The sequence below is a fragment of the Camelina sativa genome, chromosome 13, assembly GCF_030686135.1.
Source record: "Camelina sativa cultivar CO46 ecotype springtype chromosome 13, ASM3068613v1".
Classification (NCBI taxonomy): Eukaryota; Viridiplantae; Streptophyta; class Magnoliopsida; order Brassicales; family Brassicaceae; genus Camelina; species Camelina sativa.
This window is the reverse complement of record NC_141892.1, coordinates 9,087,000-9,106,969: the sequence shown is the minus strand read 5'-3', so window position 1 is coordinate 9,106,969 and position 19,970 is coordinate 9,087,000. Positions and strand designations below refer to the sequence as shown.

At 35.5% G+C, this 19,970-nt stretch overlaps 5 protein-coding genes and 1 pseudogene across 5 annotated transcripts; 1 reads left to right on the top strand and 5 right to left on the bottom strand.

Annotated features, from left to right (window-relative positions):
* Positions 1-1,072: 1,072 nt before the first annotated feature.
* On the bottom strand, positions 1,073-2,028 carry LOC104738097 (uncharacterized). The gene has a single exon (XM_010458329.2). It carries the CDS (start codon positions 1,970-1,972, stop codon positions 1,238-1,240), a length of 735 nt encoding a protein of 244 aa, XP_010456631.1. The 5' UTR covers positions 1,973-2,028; the 3' UTR covers positions 1,073-1,237.
* Positions 2,029-2,226: 198 nt separating this feature from the next.
* LOC104736229 (uncharacterized) lies at positions 2,227-3,116 on the top strand. The gene has a single exon (XM_010456180.2). The coding sequence runs from the start codon at positions 2,301-2,303 to the stop codon at positions 2,967-2,969; it is 669 nt and encodes a 222-aa protein (XP_010454482.2). The 5' UTR covers positions 2,227-2,300; the 3' UTR covers positions 2,970-3,116.
* Positions 3,117-3,133: 17 nt separating this feature from the next.
* Positions 3,134-3,854, bottom strand: LOC147929337 (uncharacterized). The gene has a single exon (XM_087482837.1). The coding sequence runs from the start codon at positions 3,844-3,846 to the stop codon at positions 3,196-3,198; it is 651 nt and encodes a 216-aa protein (XP_087338963.1). The 5' UTR covers positions 3,847-3,854; the 3' UTR covers positions 3,134-3,195.
* Positions 3,855-4,326: 472 nt separating this feature from the next.
* LOC104738096 (uncharacterized) lies at positions 4,327-6,353 on the bottom strand (annotated as a pseudogene).
* Positions 6,354-12,597: 6,244 nt separating this feature from the next.
* LOC104738095 (uncharacterized) lies at positions 12,598-15,343 on the bottom strand. Its single transcript, XM_010458328.2, has 3 exons — positions 14,931-15,343; positions 14,485-14,807; positions 12,598-13,139 (listed from the first exon to the last, which is right to left on the bottom strand). Exons 1-3 carry the CDS (start codon positions 15,239-15,241, stop codon positions 12,697-12,699), a joined length of 1,077 nt encoding a protein of 358 aa, XP_010456630.1. The 5' UTR covers positions 15,242-15,343; the 3' UTR covers positions 12,598-12,696.
* Positions 15,344-15,784: 441 nt separating this feature from the next.
* On the bottom strand, positions 15,785-18,035 carry LOC104738093 (uncharacterized). Its single transcript, XM_010458327.2, has 3 exons — positions 17,710-18,035; positions 17,383-17,616; positions 15,785-16,385 (listed from the first exon to the last, which is right to left on the bottom strand). Exons 1-3 carry the CDS (start codon positions 18,024-18,026, stop codon positions 15,908-15,910), a joined length of 1,029 nt encoding a protein of 342 aa, XP_010456629.1. The 5' UTR covers positions 18,027-18,035; the 3' UTR covers positions 15,785-15,907.
* Positions 18,036-19,970: the final 1,935 nt, after the last annotated feature.

Genomic DNA, 19,970 nt, shown 5'->3' with positions numbered 1-19,970 from the left:
ATGTAAAGTTATAAAAAAATAAAAATAGTAAAATACGCTAAACAATATTTTGTAATAGTTAAAAAATTAAAAAAATGTAAACCAATATTAATGAACCAAATATAAAGTAATAAGAAGAAAAAAGTCATTAATTTGTAATATTTTTATTATGACATATGGTATATAAATATAATATATATATATATATTATATTGTGTTTATCCGAAACAAGACTTAAATACTTTTTGTTTTTGTTCCATCCGATTTTTCCCATATCGGAAATATCTCATATTGGAAATGCATTTGAGAACGTGTATAGAAAAATATGGGAAATGAAAAAAGGAAACATGAATTATTTCCACCCTTAAAATATTTGTATACATCTCTAACGAAGTTTAATCGTTTTAACGGTTTTATATCTATTATGATAGAACATGATGGAGTTTTTGGTCTCGAAATAAACATACCACCTTGCGCTTACTATATTTTAGTGTAGTTATCTTTACTGATAACAAAAACAAATATGATCGTTCTTTTTGTCTAAACCGAATAAAAAATAGATGGTATAAGTTTGGATTTCGAATGTTAATATCATTCCTAAAAATGTATATTCACAAACATAATGCTACATATGTGATATATTATAAACTGATTATCAAACTTAGTTTTTGAAATTAACTCCATACGTGCGGGTCAATCCCTACTCTAAAATAAAACGAGATTAGACAAAAAAAAAAAATTAAAACCGAATCTTTTATTTGTATTTTAACAGCTTTGTCTCTCTTTCTCTTCAATCTCCGCGTGACTGAGAATATAACGGCGAAGACGACAAAGACGAAACGACGGTTAAGTAACGAGCTAAATCCGATATCGACGCCGACGTAGTTTCGGCGCCAGAATAAGAGAGTCTGGAGAGAAGATCAATGAAAGCGCTAATGATTACGCCGTGGCTCTTCTTCCTGTTCTACGCGAATATCGATTACTTAAATTATATTTTATTTTACAAAAGATTATAACATATAAAATTATTAAAAAAAAGAAAAAGAAAATTAACCCCGCACGTATGTGCGGGTCAATCTCTAATAGAACTTAAAACAAAAGGTTTTAGTTTCTAAAAAAAGATTAGATGGCTTTTCAAGTGATACAATACTTGCTATTGGTGATTAAACTCTAATAATAATCCTAACTTATCTTGAAAAACGAAGAAAACAAAAGTTCACTAAACGTAAAGTACCGTAAGACTCGTAAAAGTCAAAATCTAAAAAGATGCGAGTGGGAACTCCTGCTGGAATTTATACTCACACGGCCTCATATATCCGAGCAACGATCCCTTCACATTTCCATCCGGATCTGCCGTGAAATTCACCGGTATATTGCCGCAAGTCAAGATCAAGAAACCATCTTCATAACGGGATCCACCGTCTATCTTAACGCTAGTTACAACTTCCACTCGGATATCCAAAACCAAGGCGTCGCGGGGCGTTGCAACCGTTTTGAAAACAGCATAAGGAAGCGGTACATCGTTGATTTTTCTCCTTACGAGTAAACCGAAGTAATCAGGAGTGGCTGACTCGGAGATTAGCTTGCCTCCGCGGATGAGACGCGATTTCATTGTATGGAGAGAGACTTTACAAGTGCTACCTGCTGCGCTCATTGTTGTAAACCCGACGTTCCAGTCAGCGGTTGCATTTGCGTTTGAGGGGTTTGAAACGGAGAATGACTCAGCAAAGACATCCACGTAACATCTTGGATTTAAAATGGGTAACAAAAAGAATATTGGCACATATAAGATGAAGTAAAGGCCTGCAAATGCGAGAGCGTACATGAGGTATACAACGCAGAAGGAAGCTGGTGTAAGTTTAAAAGCACTTTCTTCATTGTCACTGTTTTCACCCTCACTGCTTGCATCGTCACTATCACTGTTTTCGTCTGAAGCTTGCTGAAGGCATTGGCAGTGTCTACTCCTGAGACCACACGCAGTACAAAGAGACATTAGTTAATGTAATGTAACATTAACTAAGCTAAAACTTTGTGATGAATAAACCAAAGGAGGTTTTCGCAATGAGACATTCACGTATCTGTAGTCGTAATTGCCAAGTCTTTTTTTCTATTTTTTCAACTATTTTTACCTATTCAACTCTAACAAACTTTCATATCCACTCACAACAACTTAAAAATCAATTAGAAAGAGAGAAAATAGGATTTCTAACAAAAATCAATCGAAAATATTGCTAACGATAATTTAATCATTAAAGATTTAATTTACAAAAAAAAAAAAAAAAATTATCTTTATTCCATACCAACAAAAGCAAAAAAAAATAATGGCTTACAGTTACAGGCCGCTGGAAATAGTGACCGGATTGCCAACGTCACCGTCGTCCGCCTCCTCTAATCCTACAACACCTCCTCCTTCACGGTGGTGGACACAGTTACAATCATTATTCCGTCGTCGTAAAGAACTCACTAAAAATGAGAAATTAGCTATAGAAAACCCCATGTGGTACTCCACGTTCACAATCTTACTCGTCGTTGCCATTACCTCCATCTTCCTCAGCAACTCTCACTGCCACGTCAACTTCTCCGTGGAATCCATCTCCGTTACTCCCTCCGCTTCAGCCACGTGGTTGCACGTCGTATTCCTCGTGGAAAACCCGAGTTCATTATCGAGATGTCTTGTCTACTACAACGGCCATAACGTGCAAGCCATGCTTGGTTCCTTCAACGCCGCCGTTTTGAACACCTCTAGCAGGGATGATGATGATCCGAGTGGCCGCCACACGAGTTTCTCGGTGAAATTAGCCACGGCAGGTAATCAAAGCCACGTCGTTGCAGCTTCTTCTCCTAGAGGTTTCGCATTGGAACTGAAACTTCGTGCGAAGAAGGATGATCTCATTGGACATTATGATATCAGGTGTCAGAATCTCAATATCGGTTATGACAAGATTAAGTGTCACTCATCGTCTTTCAAAATATTCAAGCAATTCTTCTAACAAGTTCATGAATTAGGAGCGCTTCTTAGATTTCTTTTTATTTTCTTTTCGATAAAACAATTTTTTTTTTCTTTTCTGTTACTGTTAAATTAGTGTTATTTCTCATCCTACAACTAGTCTAATAAAAACCAGATATTAAATTTTTTATTTATAAGAAACTTCCGTTATATCCAAGCAATAAAACAAAGATAATGCAAGAAATACATTTCATCATGATCAGATTTGATTAAGCCAACTTATGATGGAAAGTATAATCACATCGTCTTATATTTCCTAGAAACGATCCCATCACATTCCCCGTCGTCGCATCCGTCGTAAATTTCACCGAAATATCGGGACAAGTCGTCATTAAAAAGCCGTTTCCATTATTAATATCTATGCTCACTGCAGACAAAATATCAACCCGAAAATCCCAAATCACGTCGCCAGTAACTTCCGGCATCACCACCTTCTCGAAAACGACGTTTGCTTTGTTTCCGTTGACAGACTCTCCGAAATACTCCGACGAAGAAGATGATGAGTTGGAGATAACTTGATCGCCACGGAGTAAACGCGACTTGAGTGTATGTAGAGAGATTTTACGGTGGATGACTGGACTCGTCGCAACAACACCGATCCTCCAATCAGCGGCTGAAACGTTTGCGTTTGAGACGGAGACGGGGACGGAATCGGCAAAAAGCTCTATGTAACAAAGTTGGTGTTTGTCGGCAAGATTGTAAAAAACTAGAACGAAGAGAATAAAAAAGAACACTACACCAATGGTCGTAAAATACATAACGCAGCAAATAGCTGGAGTAATTTCCTGCCGGGGAAGGTCATAACGGCATTGACCACGTTGGTAAATGACGCCACAAGCGGTACATTGAGGATTTGCCATCTTGCAAGTTTTCCCAAGTTCTTAACACACGTCCTGATGAAAAAATATCAACTTAACCTTAAAAAAAAAAGTGTTAAAGGAAATATTTAATTCGTTTTTTATTATTTTATGTTAACACTAAAAATCGGAACTACTTAGGATTATAGGAAATCCCATATTTCGTTTAAAGCGGTTAGTAAGTTCTCACTATTTTCATTTGTTTTTTTTCCATAATTAAGTTCTCAGTATTTATCGAAACTAATCGAGGATATGAATGTGGATAGTTTCACAATTTTTATGGAAAAATAAGTCTTAATATATATAGCTAGGAGTAGGAGTGATCATCTTATTATTCCCCCCCCCCCCCTTTTTTTTTTTCTTGTCGCTTAGCTAGAGGCGCTTATAAAGAAATAAAATAGTTTCACAATTATTCGTATGGAAAAAAAAGTCTTAATGATCATAACAAAAAATAACAAGATGATGGAAAAGTAGATTGCCTAATCAAATTATAACTTCGGTCAATGGTGTGAATGAAGAATAACATTGAACCTTCTCCACGTTCTCATGGTTTCGGGTCAGATTATAACATATCAATATGTCCAGGTTCAGGATAACCAACGTAAACCTTATGATTCGCCTTTAATTTGATATCTAACTGTTCGAAAACGACGTCCGTTGAATTCCCCTCGGCAGCGAAGTCCACTGAGAAAGCTGTGTGGCTTGGAGACTTACGTGCGTGAGAAGTATTTAAAACGGCAGCGTGTTAGGGGCCGAGCCTCATGGTAGTTTCATCGCCTCCGTATAAAATAGAATAGCTACAATATCACCATAGACAGACTAATATATATGACAAAAATGTTTTGGGAAAAAATACATACATATATAGATGAAACTATAGGGTTTATATATAGGGTAAATTACATACTTTAGCCATATAGTGAGTTTTTTAACGGGTTTAAGTCAAAGTCAAAAGCAATTTTCAGAAATTAGCCATCACTCTATTTTTAGACAATTATACCCTTTAAACAAAAAAATTCAAACTGATCTAGTTACATTTATTCATCTTGAGTAACTGAGTTCAATGAAGTCTTGTTGCTACAGCAACCAAAATTAAATAAATAATAATAATAATAATAATGATAATAATAATTTTAATTATATTATGTCACATAGTATTTTTTTTTTAATTCATACCTTAAGTTTTTGATATACGTACATCACATATATCGAACAAAATCTAATATACGTCCACACCAACAATGATACAAATAAATCGGTGTACGTACACAACAACATTGATACAAATAAATCGGTGTACCAAGTTTTTCTTTTCAAATATACGTACACAACGAAACAAATAAATTTATATGCATCAAATCTATTATAATATACGTACACAACAACAATTGTTATGTACGTACATGATAATAATTTATTAGTGTACGTTTGTACAAAGTAATGTTATTTTATTTAGTTTCTGTTCTTGTTTGGTTTACGTTCATAATGCTCTTTTATTTATTGTGTACGTTCATAATTATGATTTTAACAGAGGGCATAATTGTATTTTTGTTGTCATCTTCAACATGGGTATCCTCTGCAATCCTAATATTGCGGCCACTGTTCACATTTTTCATAAGCATTGTTTTTCATTTACAATATAATATTTTTACACCTAAATCTAGCTTATATTAGCAATTTATAAATTAAAAAAAAACTAAAAATTTGAGTTTTTAAAGTGTTTGGTGGTTTAAGTCAATTATATCAAAAACAGTTTGTATAAAAATGGAAGAACTATAATTTTCTGAGTAGAATTCTAGTTGTCCAAAAATAATTTATGGTTTTGACTTTACATAAAGATTGAAAACAAGTGCTTTCTAATTACAAAATTTCTGGACTTTCACTTTATTTCTTTTTTCCTCCATTTCTCTATTTTGATTTATTTATATAATATTAAAGATCAATTAAAATATATATAATATTTGAGAAAGAAACCAAACTAAGAGAGTTTAGTTACAAGGGTATTTTTGTTCCAAAATTGTCTTGTGGCTATTCTATGAGAAGTGTCAATGACTTTGTCAAACTGTGAAAGAAAAACATTTTTTGGTGTGTTTTATGAAAATTATTATTATATATATGCAGATGAAATAGGGTTTATATATAGATGAAAAATATATATGATACCTGATCCTAGGGTTTTTGACGAGGAAATCGACGTGCCACGAGAGGGAGGAGGGAGAGACGGCGATGGATTGGATTGAGAATTTGGCGTCGCAGTGACCTTTGTCGACGAGGTAAGAGAGAAATGCCATTACGGCAATGAAGGTGAAGATACCACCGCAACATGGTGTAAGGCAAACCGTAGTTTCCTTGGAAGTACAATTACGATCACCAGACGTTGCCGGCAAAGTCACTATTGGTCGTGACCACCATCCACGATGACGAGCAGAGGCGGAGGTCGGTGGCATTGGTTATCCCTTTTCTATTTCTGGCACTGACCATGTAATAATTGGTTTGGGAAGCTCTTCTTATTTTTTATCTCTTTTGTGTGTGTGTGAGTGTGTTGGTTTGGAGAAGAAAGAAAGATTTTATCTCTTTTTTTTAGTTCTTCAAAATTTTGTGTTGATAAAGATTGTTATGATATTTTCGGATATTGTTTATTGTTTATTTTTTATCTTATTTTAACATACCATTTTATAATCAAGACCGGCCGGATTTTACATACCTTTCGGAGTAAACATAATGAAGGATAAAATATTATGTTATAAAATGGAAAGATCTGAAACTAACTTAGTGGGAAGAAGAGGAAATTATATGTTAGGAGAGAAATATATATGGATGATTTGATATCATGCACGTTTGTGTCAGAATTTGAATCTCAGTTATTAGAAGATTATGTTATTTGTCTTTCAAAAACATTGGAACAACTATAAGTTATTGAATTAGGAACTGTTAGGCTTTTCTTTGAGTGTTCAACCGTAAAGACTAACAGGTTTGTGTTTTCCTTGTGCTCTGTTTTATGTTTTGCACGTTTGAAATTTGTTGTACAGGAAAATAAAAGGGACACGAGGAAATACGAGTTTCCAGGATCAAAGTGATCCTGGTACGTCTCGGTGAACCTGAAATCGATTCACAAGTAGTATCAGAGTAGCAATTACAACTTGAAAAAACTCACCCCCAAGCTCACGTCTCTCACCTTACAAAGAATAGGACCTAAGAAAGAATAAGAACAATGAAGAAGACAAAAGTCTCTCTCACCAACTCTCGTGTTTCTCTCTCTCTAACCTCCTCTGTAATGTAACGCCAAAATGCTTCTCTATTTGTTCCCTCTGCTCCTCTCTCCTTTAATAACACTCTGTCGCCGCCTTGTAGGGATGATACAAGACAAAACCGTACGATACACACACCAAGTGTGATACCGACCAATACGACAGTGTCATTGTCGTTTGTCTCCTGGCCAATCTTCTTAGCATACCAAGCTGGGCCTGTGCTACCGTTACCAGCCCAACTCTCTGAAGAGGCCCACCTGTCTGATCCAAATCATCAAAACGACAATCTCCACCTTGATTTGTTCAGACAGACCAACCGAAGAGTCGACCCTCTTCTCATTTCCGATTTCACCACCGGAAACCACCGTTCCATCTTCACCGCCGGAACCTTAGATCTTCACCGAGCTATGAGTCAGTGCCGAAGCACTTTCAAGTTACTCATACCCTCCTCAAATTTCTTCACCGGTATCGATTTTGTTAACAAATCGGCCGGATTCTCTTTTTTGTTGATCTTCGAAACTTTCAGCGTACCCTCCTCAATTTGACCTCGTATGAAGTGGTATTGCACCTGGATGTGTTTTGTGCGTTCATGGTGTAAGCTGTTCTTGGCCAAACAAATGGCGCTTTGGGAATCACTAAAGATTTCAACTCGCTCTTGCGGAATTCCAAGCTCGCTCACTATCATCATCAACCACAGAGCCTCCTTGGCAGCTTCTGAGAGTGCCATATACTCTGCTTCGGTCGTTGACTGGTGTACTACTTGTTGGAGACCGGACGTCCAGCTGATTGTGTTCCCTCCGGCTTGGAAGACATACCCGGTAATTGATCTACTTTTATCCAAGTAAGCTGCATAGTCACTATCACAGTAGCCTACGACCTTAAACTCATTTGACTTTGTGAATGTGAGCTTGAAATCTGATGTGTTTCTAATGTACCTCATCACCCATTTAACTGCTTTCCAATGTTCTTTACAAGGGGAGCTCATGAACCGACTTACCAGACCCACTACATATGCGATATTCGGCCGTGTCCCAACCATGGAATACATGAGACTGCTATGGCACTTGCATAAGGTATGCTTCTCATTTCTGCCTATGCTTCCTCTTTCGCTTCTGGTTTTGTACTAGATAGCTTAAATTCAGCTCCCATAGGAGTCTAAACTGGTCTAGCATTGTTCATTCCAAAGGTTGCTAGAACCTTTTCTAGGTAGCTTTCTTAAGGCAGCAACAACGTACCTTTCTCTCTATCTCTGGTGATGTCCATGCCCAAAATCCTCCTTGCATTTCCGAGATCCTTCATCTCAAACTCATTACTCAATAGTTCTTTCAGCCTTGAAATCTCTGACTTGTCTTTAGCAACCAATAACATGTCATCTACGTAGAGTAGTAGATAGACATATTCATCACCTTTCAAACACTTGAAGTAAACACACGAATCATACTGAATCCTCTCATACTTCTGAGATTTCATGAACTGATTGAACCTTAGGTTCCATTGCCTTGGAGACTGCTTCAGTCCGTATAGAAATTTCTATAATGAACAGACTTGGTCCCCATTCTCATACCCCTCTAGCGGTTCCATAAAGATCTTCTCCTCTAGCTTTCCATGTAAAAATGCCGTTTTTACATACATTTGCTCCAATTCAAGGTCTCTATACACTACCATTGACAACACCAACCGTATGGTGATGTGTTTAACCACTGGTGCAAAACGTTCATGGTAATCTATTCCTTCAATATGAGAAAACCCTTTTGCTACTAACCTAGCTTTGTATCTAGGTATTTCCACTTCTAGTATTCCTGGTTTAAGTGTAAAGATCCACTTACAACCAATGGTTCTCATACCTTCTGTTCTGCTCACATCGACCCACGTTTGATTCTTTTGATGTGAGCTCATCTCTTCCTCTATAGCAGCGATCCATTTGAGCCTGTCTTTACAGCTTATAGCTTCCTCATAGGTTTTTGGCTCTTCAGCGTTTATGAGTTGAGACATGGTGAGAGCAAAACCCGCAACGTCTCCATCATCAAACCTGCTTGGTGGTTTGATGTTTACTCTCCTTTCTCTGTCTCGTGCAAGTTGGTAATTTCTGAGCTCATTACTGCCATTTCCCGAATCTTCCTCTGATTCTTCCTCTTCTGGTCCATCCTCTAAAGGAGCTCCACCTTCTCTTATGGGAGCTCCACCTTCCTCTGATGTTGCGTCGGTTGTGGATCCAGAAGACTCAGCCCTTGTAGTTGCATTGTCCAAAACGAATGTGACTTTCTTCCCGTGTTTCTCAGATATCGCCTCTTCAGTTTCAGGCAATTTTCTGATATCATTGTATAGAATATCTTCACAAAATATTACATCTCGACTGACAATGCACTTTCTGTCCTCACTGCTCCAAATTTTGTAACCCTTAACTCCTTGTGGATACCCTGAACACCCCCTTCTTGGCTCTTGGTTTTAACTTTCCTTGATTGCAATGATAGTAAACCAAGTAGCCAAATCTTCTTAAGTGATCATACTCCGGTTTCCTTCCTATCCAAACCTCTTTAGGAATCTGAAAGTTTAATGGAGTGGATGGAGTTCTGTTCATCACATACACGACTGTAGACGAAGCTTCTGTCCAGAATGATTCTCCTAAACCGGTTTCACTCAATAAGCTTCTCACCTTCTCAAGCACTGTCCGATTTAATCTTTCTACTACCTTTGTTGTGGGGTATAAGGACATGTTTTGTGCCTTAATATCCCCTTCTCCTTACAATAGTCATCAAAGACTTTATTGCAGTACTCCAGACCATTGTCTCTCCTTAGAGCCTTCAGCTTCTTTTCACTTTGATTTTCAACTAAAGTAAGCCATTCAACAAATCTGGAGAAAGCTTCATCTTTTGTCTTGAGAAAATAAATCCACGCCTTTCTTGAGAAGTCGTCTACAAACGATATGTAGTATTGGCATTTTGCCAAACTTGGTGTTACATTTGGAGACCCCCAAAGATCAGAATGCACATACTCAAGTGTTTCACTCGACGTATGCTTGCCAGTTTTGAAAGATAGTCTATGAGATTTTCCCAAAATGCAGTCTTCACACTGCCCCAATTCTGCTATCTCACTTCCTTTGAGTAGTTCCTTCTTGACTAACAACTTTAACACCTTTTCACTTGTATGGCCAAGTCTGCTATGCCATAAAGCGGTTGTGTTCATTGTTCTTTCAGCTGCATTTACCTGCTCACGCTCCGCCTTTCCTTCTAGAAAATATAGTGTGTCTCTATAGTTTCCTGCGAGAGTTTCTTTGTTTCCTTTGAACACTTGTAGTCTAAACTGTTTAGACTTGAACCAACACCCGTTTGATTCCAACTGTCCCAAAGAGATTAGATTTCTTCTTGCTGTAGGTGAGTATCTGACTTGAGACAACACTACTTCAGTCCCATTGTAGTTCACAATTTTGACTTTCCCGGTTGCTGTGATTTCACAGAATGCGTCATTTCCCATCAGAATCCTTCCTCCATTTACCTCTTCTACATCAAACATCATATCTCTTCTGAATGTTATGTGGTAAGAACATCCAGAATCCAAGATCCAAGCATCTTTTGGTTGATATTCTAAAACAGTCAACATCAACGGTTCAACACCTTGAGCTTGTGCAATGCCTGCTTCACCTCTCTGACTTGTGCTTGCTTGGTTCTTTTTCGGACAGTCTTTCTTCAAGTGATCTGCACTACCACAAATCCAGCAAGTCCTTTTCTTTGTCTTAGACTTGCTCATTGAGTCTGTTTTTCCCTTTGGCTGAGTCTTCTTTTCAGTTCTGCCTCTTGTCTGTATAAACAACCCTTCTTTTGCAGGCTCCTTTAGTACTCTCTTATCTTTCAGCTCCAATTCAATAGAATAAGATGACGTAATGATCTCCTTGGGAGTAACAAAGTCTTTGTCTTTGCTGCTATACTTCAAGGTATGTACAAAGTTGTCAAACCTCTTAGGCAAACTGTTCATGAGGATTGCAGCCGTATCTTCCTCACTCATTTCCACGTTTAGGCTAGATAAGTCTGATATGAGCTTATTGAAGATGTCTAGATTCTTGTCTAGGTTCTTGTCCTCCTCCATCTTGAAACTAAAGAACCTTTGCTTAAGATAGAACCGGTGTGGTAATGTCTTAGCCTGATAATTGTTCTCTAGAGCTGTCCACATAACATGTGCGGTTGACTCCTTCATGACTTTTCTAAGCACCATATCTCCCAGGCTGTGACTCAAGAGGTTCCTTATCCTCCTGTCTTTATCTAGCCATTTCGGATCTGACTTTGCTGCCCCTTCTGAGTCTTCACCATCCTTTGCTTCAGCACCTTCTGCTGTTGGTTGTTGTAGTACCGACTCCAGGCCCAAGATTTCCAGCTGAGCGCACATCTTGTGTTTCCACAAAGCAAAGTCTCCCTCTCCATCGAACTTCTCCACGTCAAATCTTCCTTGTGTAGGTTCCATTATTGAGATCTCTCCTGAACTCGAGACTCACACCACAAAACCCAGCACACAAAAGACGAAACTAACAAACTGTCTTAGCAAAACTCACACAACACTAACCACACAACCAATAACTTCTAACAAGACTCTAACTTTCCAACTTTGTTTCTGTATCTCCTTCAGAAATAACCCAGATACATAAAAAAACGGAACTTGGTGAAGAAATGTACCTTAAAGGTTGGACCTTTCTGAGTTTTAGAACAGTAACCTTCTCAGACTTGTAGAGCTCCTTGTAGATCTACTCTCTCTACGGTTAGAACACTCTAACCTGGCTCTGATACCACTGTTAGGCTTTTCTTTGAGTGTTCAACCGTAAAGACTAACAGGTTTGTGTTTTCCTTGTGCTCTATTTTACGTTTTGCAGGTTTGAAGTTTGTTGTACAAGAAAGTAAAAGGGACACGAGGAAATACGAGTTCCCAGGATCAAAGTGATCCTGGTACGTCTCGGTGAACCTGAAACCGGTTCACAAGGAGTATCAAAGTAGCAATTACAACTTGAACAAACTCACCCCCAAGCTCACGTCTCTCACCTTACAAAGAATCAGACCCAAAAAAGAATAAGAAAAATGAAGAAGACAAAAGTCTCTCTCACCAACTCTCGTGTATCTCTCTCTAACCTCCTCTGTAATGTAACGCCAAAATGCTTCTCTATTTTTTCCCTCTGTTCCTTTCTCCTTTAATAACACTCTGTCGCCGCCTTGTAGGGATGATACAAGACAAAACTGTACGATACACACACCAAGCGTGATACCGACCAATACGACAGTGTCATTGTCGTTTGTCTCCTGGACAATCTTCTTAGCAGACCAAGCTGGGCCTGTGCTACCGTTACCAGCCCAACTCTCTGAAGAAGTACACCTGTCTGATCCAAATCATCAAAACCACAAAAACTCTTCTAGCTTTCTGCTAATTACTGTTTTTATAACTTTTACTAAAAAAATGGTTTGGATTTCTCTTTTTTCTTTACCATCAAATATGAAAACAGTGTAACCACATGATTATAACTTTGGGAGAAAAGAAAAAAAAAATTGTTATAGATTCTGTATAAAACAATACGCTTAATCAAGAACATCCCATTTCGAACTAATAAAATAAAACAAAAATGAATAGCAAGTTAAGCCAAGTTTTTCTGATATATATAATCGCACCGTCTCATATTTCCAAGCAACGATCCCATGACCTCCCCCGCCTGATCCGTCGTGATTTTCACAGGAATAGTTGGACAAGCCGCCAACAAAAAACCGTTCAAATACATAGCATTTGTATTCACCGCAAACATAATCTCAACCTGAGAATCCCAAACCACGTCGCCGATACTTCCCGGCATAACCACCTTCTCGAAAACGACTTCTGCTTTGTCTCCGGTGACGAAATAACCCAACGAGGGAGATGATGATTTGGAGACAACGTCTCCGCGTCGGAGCAAACGCGAGTTGAGTGTTTGGATAGAGATTTCACAGCCGGTGACTGGACTCCTCGCGACGAAACCGATCGTCCAATCAGCGGCTGAAACGTTTGGGTCTGCGTTTGAGACGGAAACGGAACTGACAAAAAGCTCTACGTAACAACTTTTTCTTACGGAAATCAGTGATAGAAGAAAACAGAAGAGATAAAGAAGGATGAAGGAACCAATCACAGAAAAGTAACAAGTGCACCAACAAAGTGGAGTAACGTCCTCCGAGGGAACGTCTGCTGGTGTGGCTGAAGTCTGGGGATTACATTGGCCAGGTTGGTGAATGAGGCCACAAGATGTACATTGAGATCTTGCCATTATGGAGGTTTTAACATGCTTTAATGAAAGAAAATAACAAGTTTTATATATATACACTGGAATTATAGTTTTTATCACCTTTTGTTTTATAGTATTGAACCTTTATTTTTTTCTTAAATATATACACCGTTTATTAATTTCTTAATTTTATTGAAGTTTACAGTTAATTATACTACTTATACTTTTATCCCACTTAGTATTTTACCTTATTCTAAATAAAACTAAACAAACTAAAATAAAGATAAGAACTTACAAAAAAAAAAATAAAAGGGAGTTTAACAAATGTTTGACTAAGCATTCCGATTGTACTGATATATAACAAATATTTATATATATATATATATATATATAGGAGAAACAAACAAACCAGAGTTGCGAGAAACGATCCAAAATTATAGGCAAGCTTTACTCGCAATACCAACACAATCAGTTAAGGCTATACATCGGTGACAAAGTCATCGCCGCAGAATAGGAACTCTATTAGGAGAGAAAATACACAAATCATCTATATTCCTGGAATTAACTGTTGAATCGCCCTTCTCTTAAATGGATAATTTTTTAAGCAAGATTGGATACTGTATGTTTAATAGAACAACGTAAACAGTATGATTTATTAATCTTTATTTTGATTAAAAGCGATTATCAAATTCTCAAAATAATTGTCCAACATCTTGTTTTAATACACACACTTGTCTTTGATGACTATGCATCAATTGGTATTCAATATTATTAAATGAAATAAATTAACATGATTTTATTTTTTTGGGTGGAAAAGTAAAGATAAAAAAGCTTAGACGTAAAAAAAGGAGATTCTCAAAAATAGCACAAAAAAAGTTTTTTTTTCCAAACTTAGCACAACATCTCTAAAATTCCAAAATAGCACAAATTAATCTTTTAAAATTAAATCCTAAATTCAAAATACTAAATTCTACCCCTCAAAACTATACCCTAAATATGAAATTGAGAACCCAAACATAAAAAAACAAAATTCTAAAAATTTATTTTAAATGTTTTAATGTGTTAAATTGTGCTAATTTTGGAAATTTATGGAATGTGTGTTATAGTTGTCCATAAAACTTATTTTAGTGCTATTTTAGTGTATTTCTCCGAAAAAAGCCTAATTATTAAAACGATTTCTATACAAAATCTTCAATTTTGTGAAAGAAGAGTGACAATGAATCTTCTCAACGTTCTCATGGCTTCGGGTTAGATTATGACACATTATATCGACATAACCATCGTTAGCATAGTCGTCTCCGAAAGTCTTATGCTTAGCCCTTAATTTGATATCTAGTTGTTCGGAAACCACGTCGTTAAGGTTACCCTCCGCAACGAAATCCACTGAGAAAGCCGTGTGACTTGGTGACTTACGTTCGTGATAAGTATTTAGAACGGCAGTGCTTAAGGAACCGAGACTCACGGCAGTTTCATAGCCTTCGTAGTAGATAGAAAACCTGCAAGACCATGGACAGAAGAAGCCATTGCTTCAAGCATCAGATTCATATCTATGAAAAACAAAAAGTATGGGAAAAAAATTAAATATATAAAAATATTTGTTGGACACGGTACGAGAATACCTAGAGCTAGGGTTCTTAACGAGAAAATCAACGTGCCATATGGTGGAGGATGGAGAGACGGCGATAGATTGGATGGCGAATTTGGCGTCGCATTGAGCATTGTCGACGAAGTATAACATATATACCATTACAGCGACGATGGTGAATATTGAGCCGAAACAAGGTGAAATGCAGACCGTAGTTTCCATGCAAGTGGCTTTACGATCATTAGTTGCCGGCAAAGTCACTATTGGTCGTGACCACCATCTACGACGAGGAGGAGGAGGACCAGAGAATGGTGGAATTTGATAGTCGTGGTTTTGAAAAGCCATTCTTATATTCGTTCTCTATCTGTTTGTTTGGAGAGGAAAGAAAGATTTTGATTGTTAACCTAAGTCGTTAGGTATATAGAGACAAGAGGGGGATTATGTACAATGATCAGGAACTCTTTTTTTTTCTTTTCAAATAAAAAAATTTAGATTTTTTCATTATCGTTATTCCTCCTACACTAAACCGACATCAGCTCTCTCTTTTTCTTTTTTCTTTCAGATGATCACATCAACTACGTCCTTCTTTTTCCAACAACCTTTTTACATAAAATGATTTCATAACTAAATTTTACACAATTAAAAGAAACTGAAAAGAGTTATGATATAATTATTGAAAGACTAACGAGATCTAGCTAAACCGAATCGAGATTACTGATCATTTATTTAAATTTCTTCATGGAAAGGTGGCAGACGATATTTTATTATTACATTACTATATGACTTCTCTCTTTTTTCTAATTGTCAAAAAAGATTGATAACAATAACTTCAGGAGAAAAGAAAAAAGTTGCAGAATAGCTACATTCCTTTTTTTTTTGTTCAAACAGAATAGCTACATTCCATCTTATTAATTCATCAGTTCTAACTAGTAAAATAAAACAAAAATAATGTTACGAGAAAAAAGGAAAATAAAATCTAAAGCCAAGAAATACAGATATTAGCTAGATTCATCATGGTTGGAGATAATTACCCAAGTTACACCGGAATATATAATCACACCGTCTCATATTTCCATGCAACGATCCCATCACCTTTCCGGCCGGATCCGTCGTGAATTTAACCGGGATATCGGGACAAGTGGCCATCATAAAAACTGTTACATCTCCAACATTTGTGTTCACTTTAGACACAATATCAACACGAAAATCCCATATAACGTCGTCAATAACTTCCGGCATCACTACATTCTCGAAAACGACATTTGTTTTGTCTCTCGTCAAAACTTGTCCGGAACATCCAGACGATTGGGATAATGAATCGGACATAACTTTGTCGCCACGGAGTAAACGCGACTTGAGTGTCTGTAGAGAGACTTTGCAGTTAGTGACTGGACTCCTCGCAACGAAACCGACCCTCCAGTCAGCGGCGGAAGCGTTTGTGTTTGAGATGGAGACGGAGTTGGCAAAAAGCTCCACGTAACAAATGCGTCTTTTGGCGTGAATTTCTGAAAAAGATAGAAAGACGATGACAAGAAGGAGCGATAAACCAATGGTAACTAAATAAGAAATGCAGCAAAAATCTGGAGTAATGTCGATGGGCGGCCTGCTGGGAGGGGTGGTTGAAGTTTGTAGGCGACATTGGCCATCTTGGTGAATGAGGCCACAAGAGGTACAATATTGAAAATTTGACATTATGGATATTAAGTTCAACACTTCCGGATGAAAAAAATAACAACTTATATATAGTTAGTAGGGGTTTAGTAACTAAATAAATAAATTAACAGTTCTAAACGTTTTGATTCGAAAGCAAATCTAAGAGCATCTTTCAAACCATATTTTTCGGCATATAACTAGCTTATTCTAATAATTATACTAAAGAAAATGAAATTATAGCTTTATTTTTTAAGTAATAAATTACTAGTAAAAACAAGCATTGAACTGAAGCTAAATATCAAAAGTGAGTAGAAGTGTCAAAAGGAAATCGGAACTACTTTTCTTTTTCACAGAAAAATCGAAACTGCTTTTCCTTTTTTTGTTAAATCAAATGGGAACTACTTTGAAAATCACATCTGTCAACAGTATTTTTTTGTTTCTTGGTTAAAACCCGATGTATAATTAATATAAGTTCTTATTATTCATTTAATTGTAGCTAAGTTCTCAATATTTATCGAAACTTATAGTGTTTATTTTGGTAATTAAGTTCTTAATTACGAGCATCTGAAAGTGGAGTTTTTTTTTTTTGATCTTTCTTTCTCAGATGGCGCTTATAGAGAAATAACATAATTTATGGACGAAAAATGTCTTATTTAATATATAGACGAATAACAGAAAATGAAAAGAAGAAGATAATTTGGAGAAAAGTCGAAAGCCTAAATTTTATTTAAACTTAAAACGTATCATAATCGAGTTCTTGTTTCAGTTCTGTGAAAGAAGTGTAACACTGAATCTTTTCGACGTTCTCAATGTTTCGGGTCAGATTGTAACACCTTATATCAACATGTCCTGCGTCATCATCATCTATGTGATCACCTATATGCTTAGCCCTTAATTTGACATATAGCTGTTTAAAAATGTCGCCGTTCGGATTACCCTCGGCATCGAAATCCACTGAGAAAACCGTGTGACTTCGAGACTTACGATAGTAAAAAGTATTTATAACGGCAGCGTTTAAGGGACCGAGCTTCACCGCAGTTTCATCGTCTCCGTAGTAGATAGTATACCTGCATGACCCGGTCCAGAACATATATAGACAAAAACATGTCATTGCGTCAAGCATTTGACTAATATGAGAACAAATTATATATATATATTACCTAGATCTCGGGTTTTTGACAAGAAAATCAACGTGCCATGTGGCAGAGGATGGATAGACGGCGATGGATTGGATTGTGAATTTGGCGTCGCAGTGAGAATTGTCCATGAAGTGAAAGATACATACCACTACGGCAAGGGTAGTGAATATACCGCTACAAAAGGGTATACTGGCAACCGTAAATTCATGGCAAGTGGATTCACGATCATGCTCTGCCGGCAAAGTCACTATTGGTCGTGACCACCATCCCCGACGAGAAGGAGGAGTGGCTGAGGACGGTGACATTGGCGCCGTGTAAGAATTGGTCTGGGAAGCCATTCTTTTTTGTTGTTGTTTCTGTTTGTGTTGGTTTGGAGAGGATGAAAGATTTGATGTTTAACCTAATCAATTTTTATAGACGAGGTTTACAAATTTACAATAATTCCGATTCGTTTCAAATTTAATCTCTTCTTTCATATTTTGTGCTGGTAAAACAGTTATGTTATGATATTTCGGGGATATTATTTTGATCATGAACTGAAGTTACTGAATTATGTGATCAATCAGTTGGATGAAAAAAACATCATTAGAAAGCACATATTGTTATTAACTTTTAAATCATGGTTCTTTTGAAAGCACAAAAATTTAGTTGTATATCAAATGTTAAAGTCTTATAATAAGTTGTATAGTATTTTAATTTTATGTTTTTAGTGAATTTGAATATTTAATTCTACTTTTTTTTTTCTTTGTTATCTATATTAATATTTTAACAGCACATTTAGCAAAGAAGGCTTGAAGTTGGACAATATTTACATCTGCCACTGTAATTAAGACATTTAATACAAAATTTGTTTAAAAAAAAAATCAAAATTAGCAGAAAATTTTGATGGAAATACATAGTGGTTTAAAACACATATTTTCCTAATTATCTCAACAACATCAAATTCTATTTTTCTTTTTAATTACAAGTTTTAAAAAATTTTAATGAAAAAAGAAACTATAGTATCTTATCTTATTCAATTTCGATTTTCCATAATTGGTTTGGCAAATTTATTTCTAAAGATTTGCAAAATACTAACTAATTTCCCATTATACATGTTTTGTTTTTATAAATTGTTTAATGTTTTCTATGTTAAAATGGATAGAGCAATTGACGTCAAAATAGGTAGAAAAAATATAAAAATAAACTACTAATGTATGATTTTATTATACTATATATATATTTTGTCTTAACCTCCACAAACAGATATATGTTTTTTGACATATGTCGTTTATAGAGTTATGATGTCAAATACAAATATACTAGGTAACAACCCGCACATAGTGCGGATAAATCAATTCAAATAAAATTATTATTTGAGATTTGATATTTGTTTGTATAAAATAAAATATGTAAATAAGTTTTTTTTTTATTCAAATTTACGTTTATTTTAAATAAAAATATGTTTCACCCGTGAAATATTTAAAAGTAAATAATAATTTTAACGCGGTGAAAAAATTTGTATGAAATTTATTTTAATAAAAATTCAATAATTATTTAATTTTTAAAAGAAAATAATTTGTTATTTTTTAAAGAAGTATGATATAGTTTCAAATTAAATGAATACAAATAGTTTAATTTATTTAATAAAATTTTATTTAAGTTTATAATGGCATAGATGTAATTAGGATTAATTAGTAGGGTTTATTTGCTAAAATGTGATTCGAGCTCTCTGGCGATGACACATCAGCATTTTTTCAAAAGCGCTTCTCTATTAATATATAAAGATATATATATATATATATATATATATATATATATACTGTTTCACAATTTAAATAGTGAATACATCAAATTTAGTCATATGAGTAATATCAATAATGTTACTAACTTTATGATAATAAAACTAAATATGTGTAAATACCGATTTTAGCAATTTAACATATGCACAATACTAAAAAAGCAACATTACTTTATAGAAAATTTTATTTATCTACCGGTCCAAACCTATACTAAAAATAATCATAAGTATGTGATGGGAATTAGATTAATATTAGTACACTTATATATTTTTGGTTGGTCTAAAAACACAAAAAAATATCTTACTCATATACAAAACTAACTAATTTTTTTTAATAACTAAGAGGTTCTCGACAAAACTAACCAAATTCAAATTGGTGAATAAAATTTAAATAATTTTATACGAACTACAAAGTATTATACATATTAACAGATGTTTACTTTCACAACAACTAATTTTGATTGATTAAATTCCAAAATAAAATAATTTTGATTAATTAAAT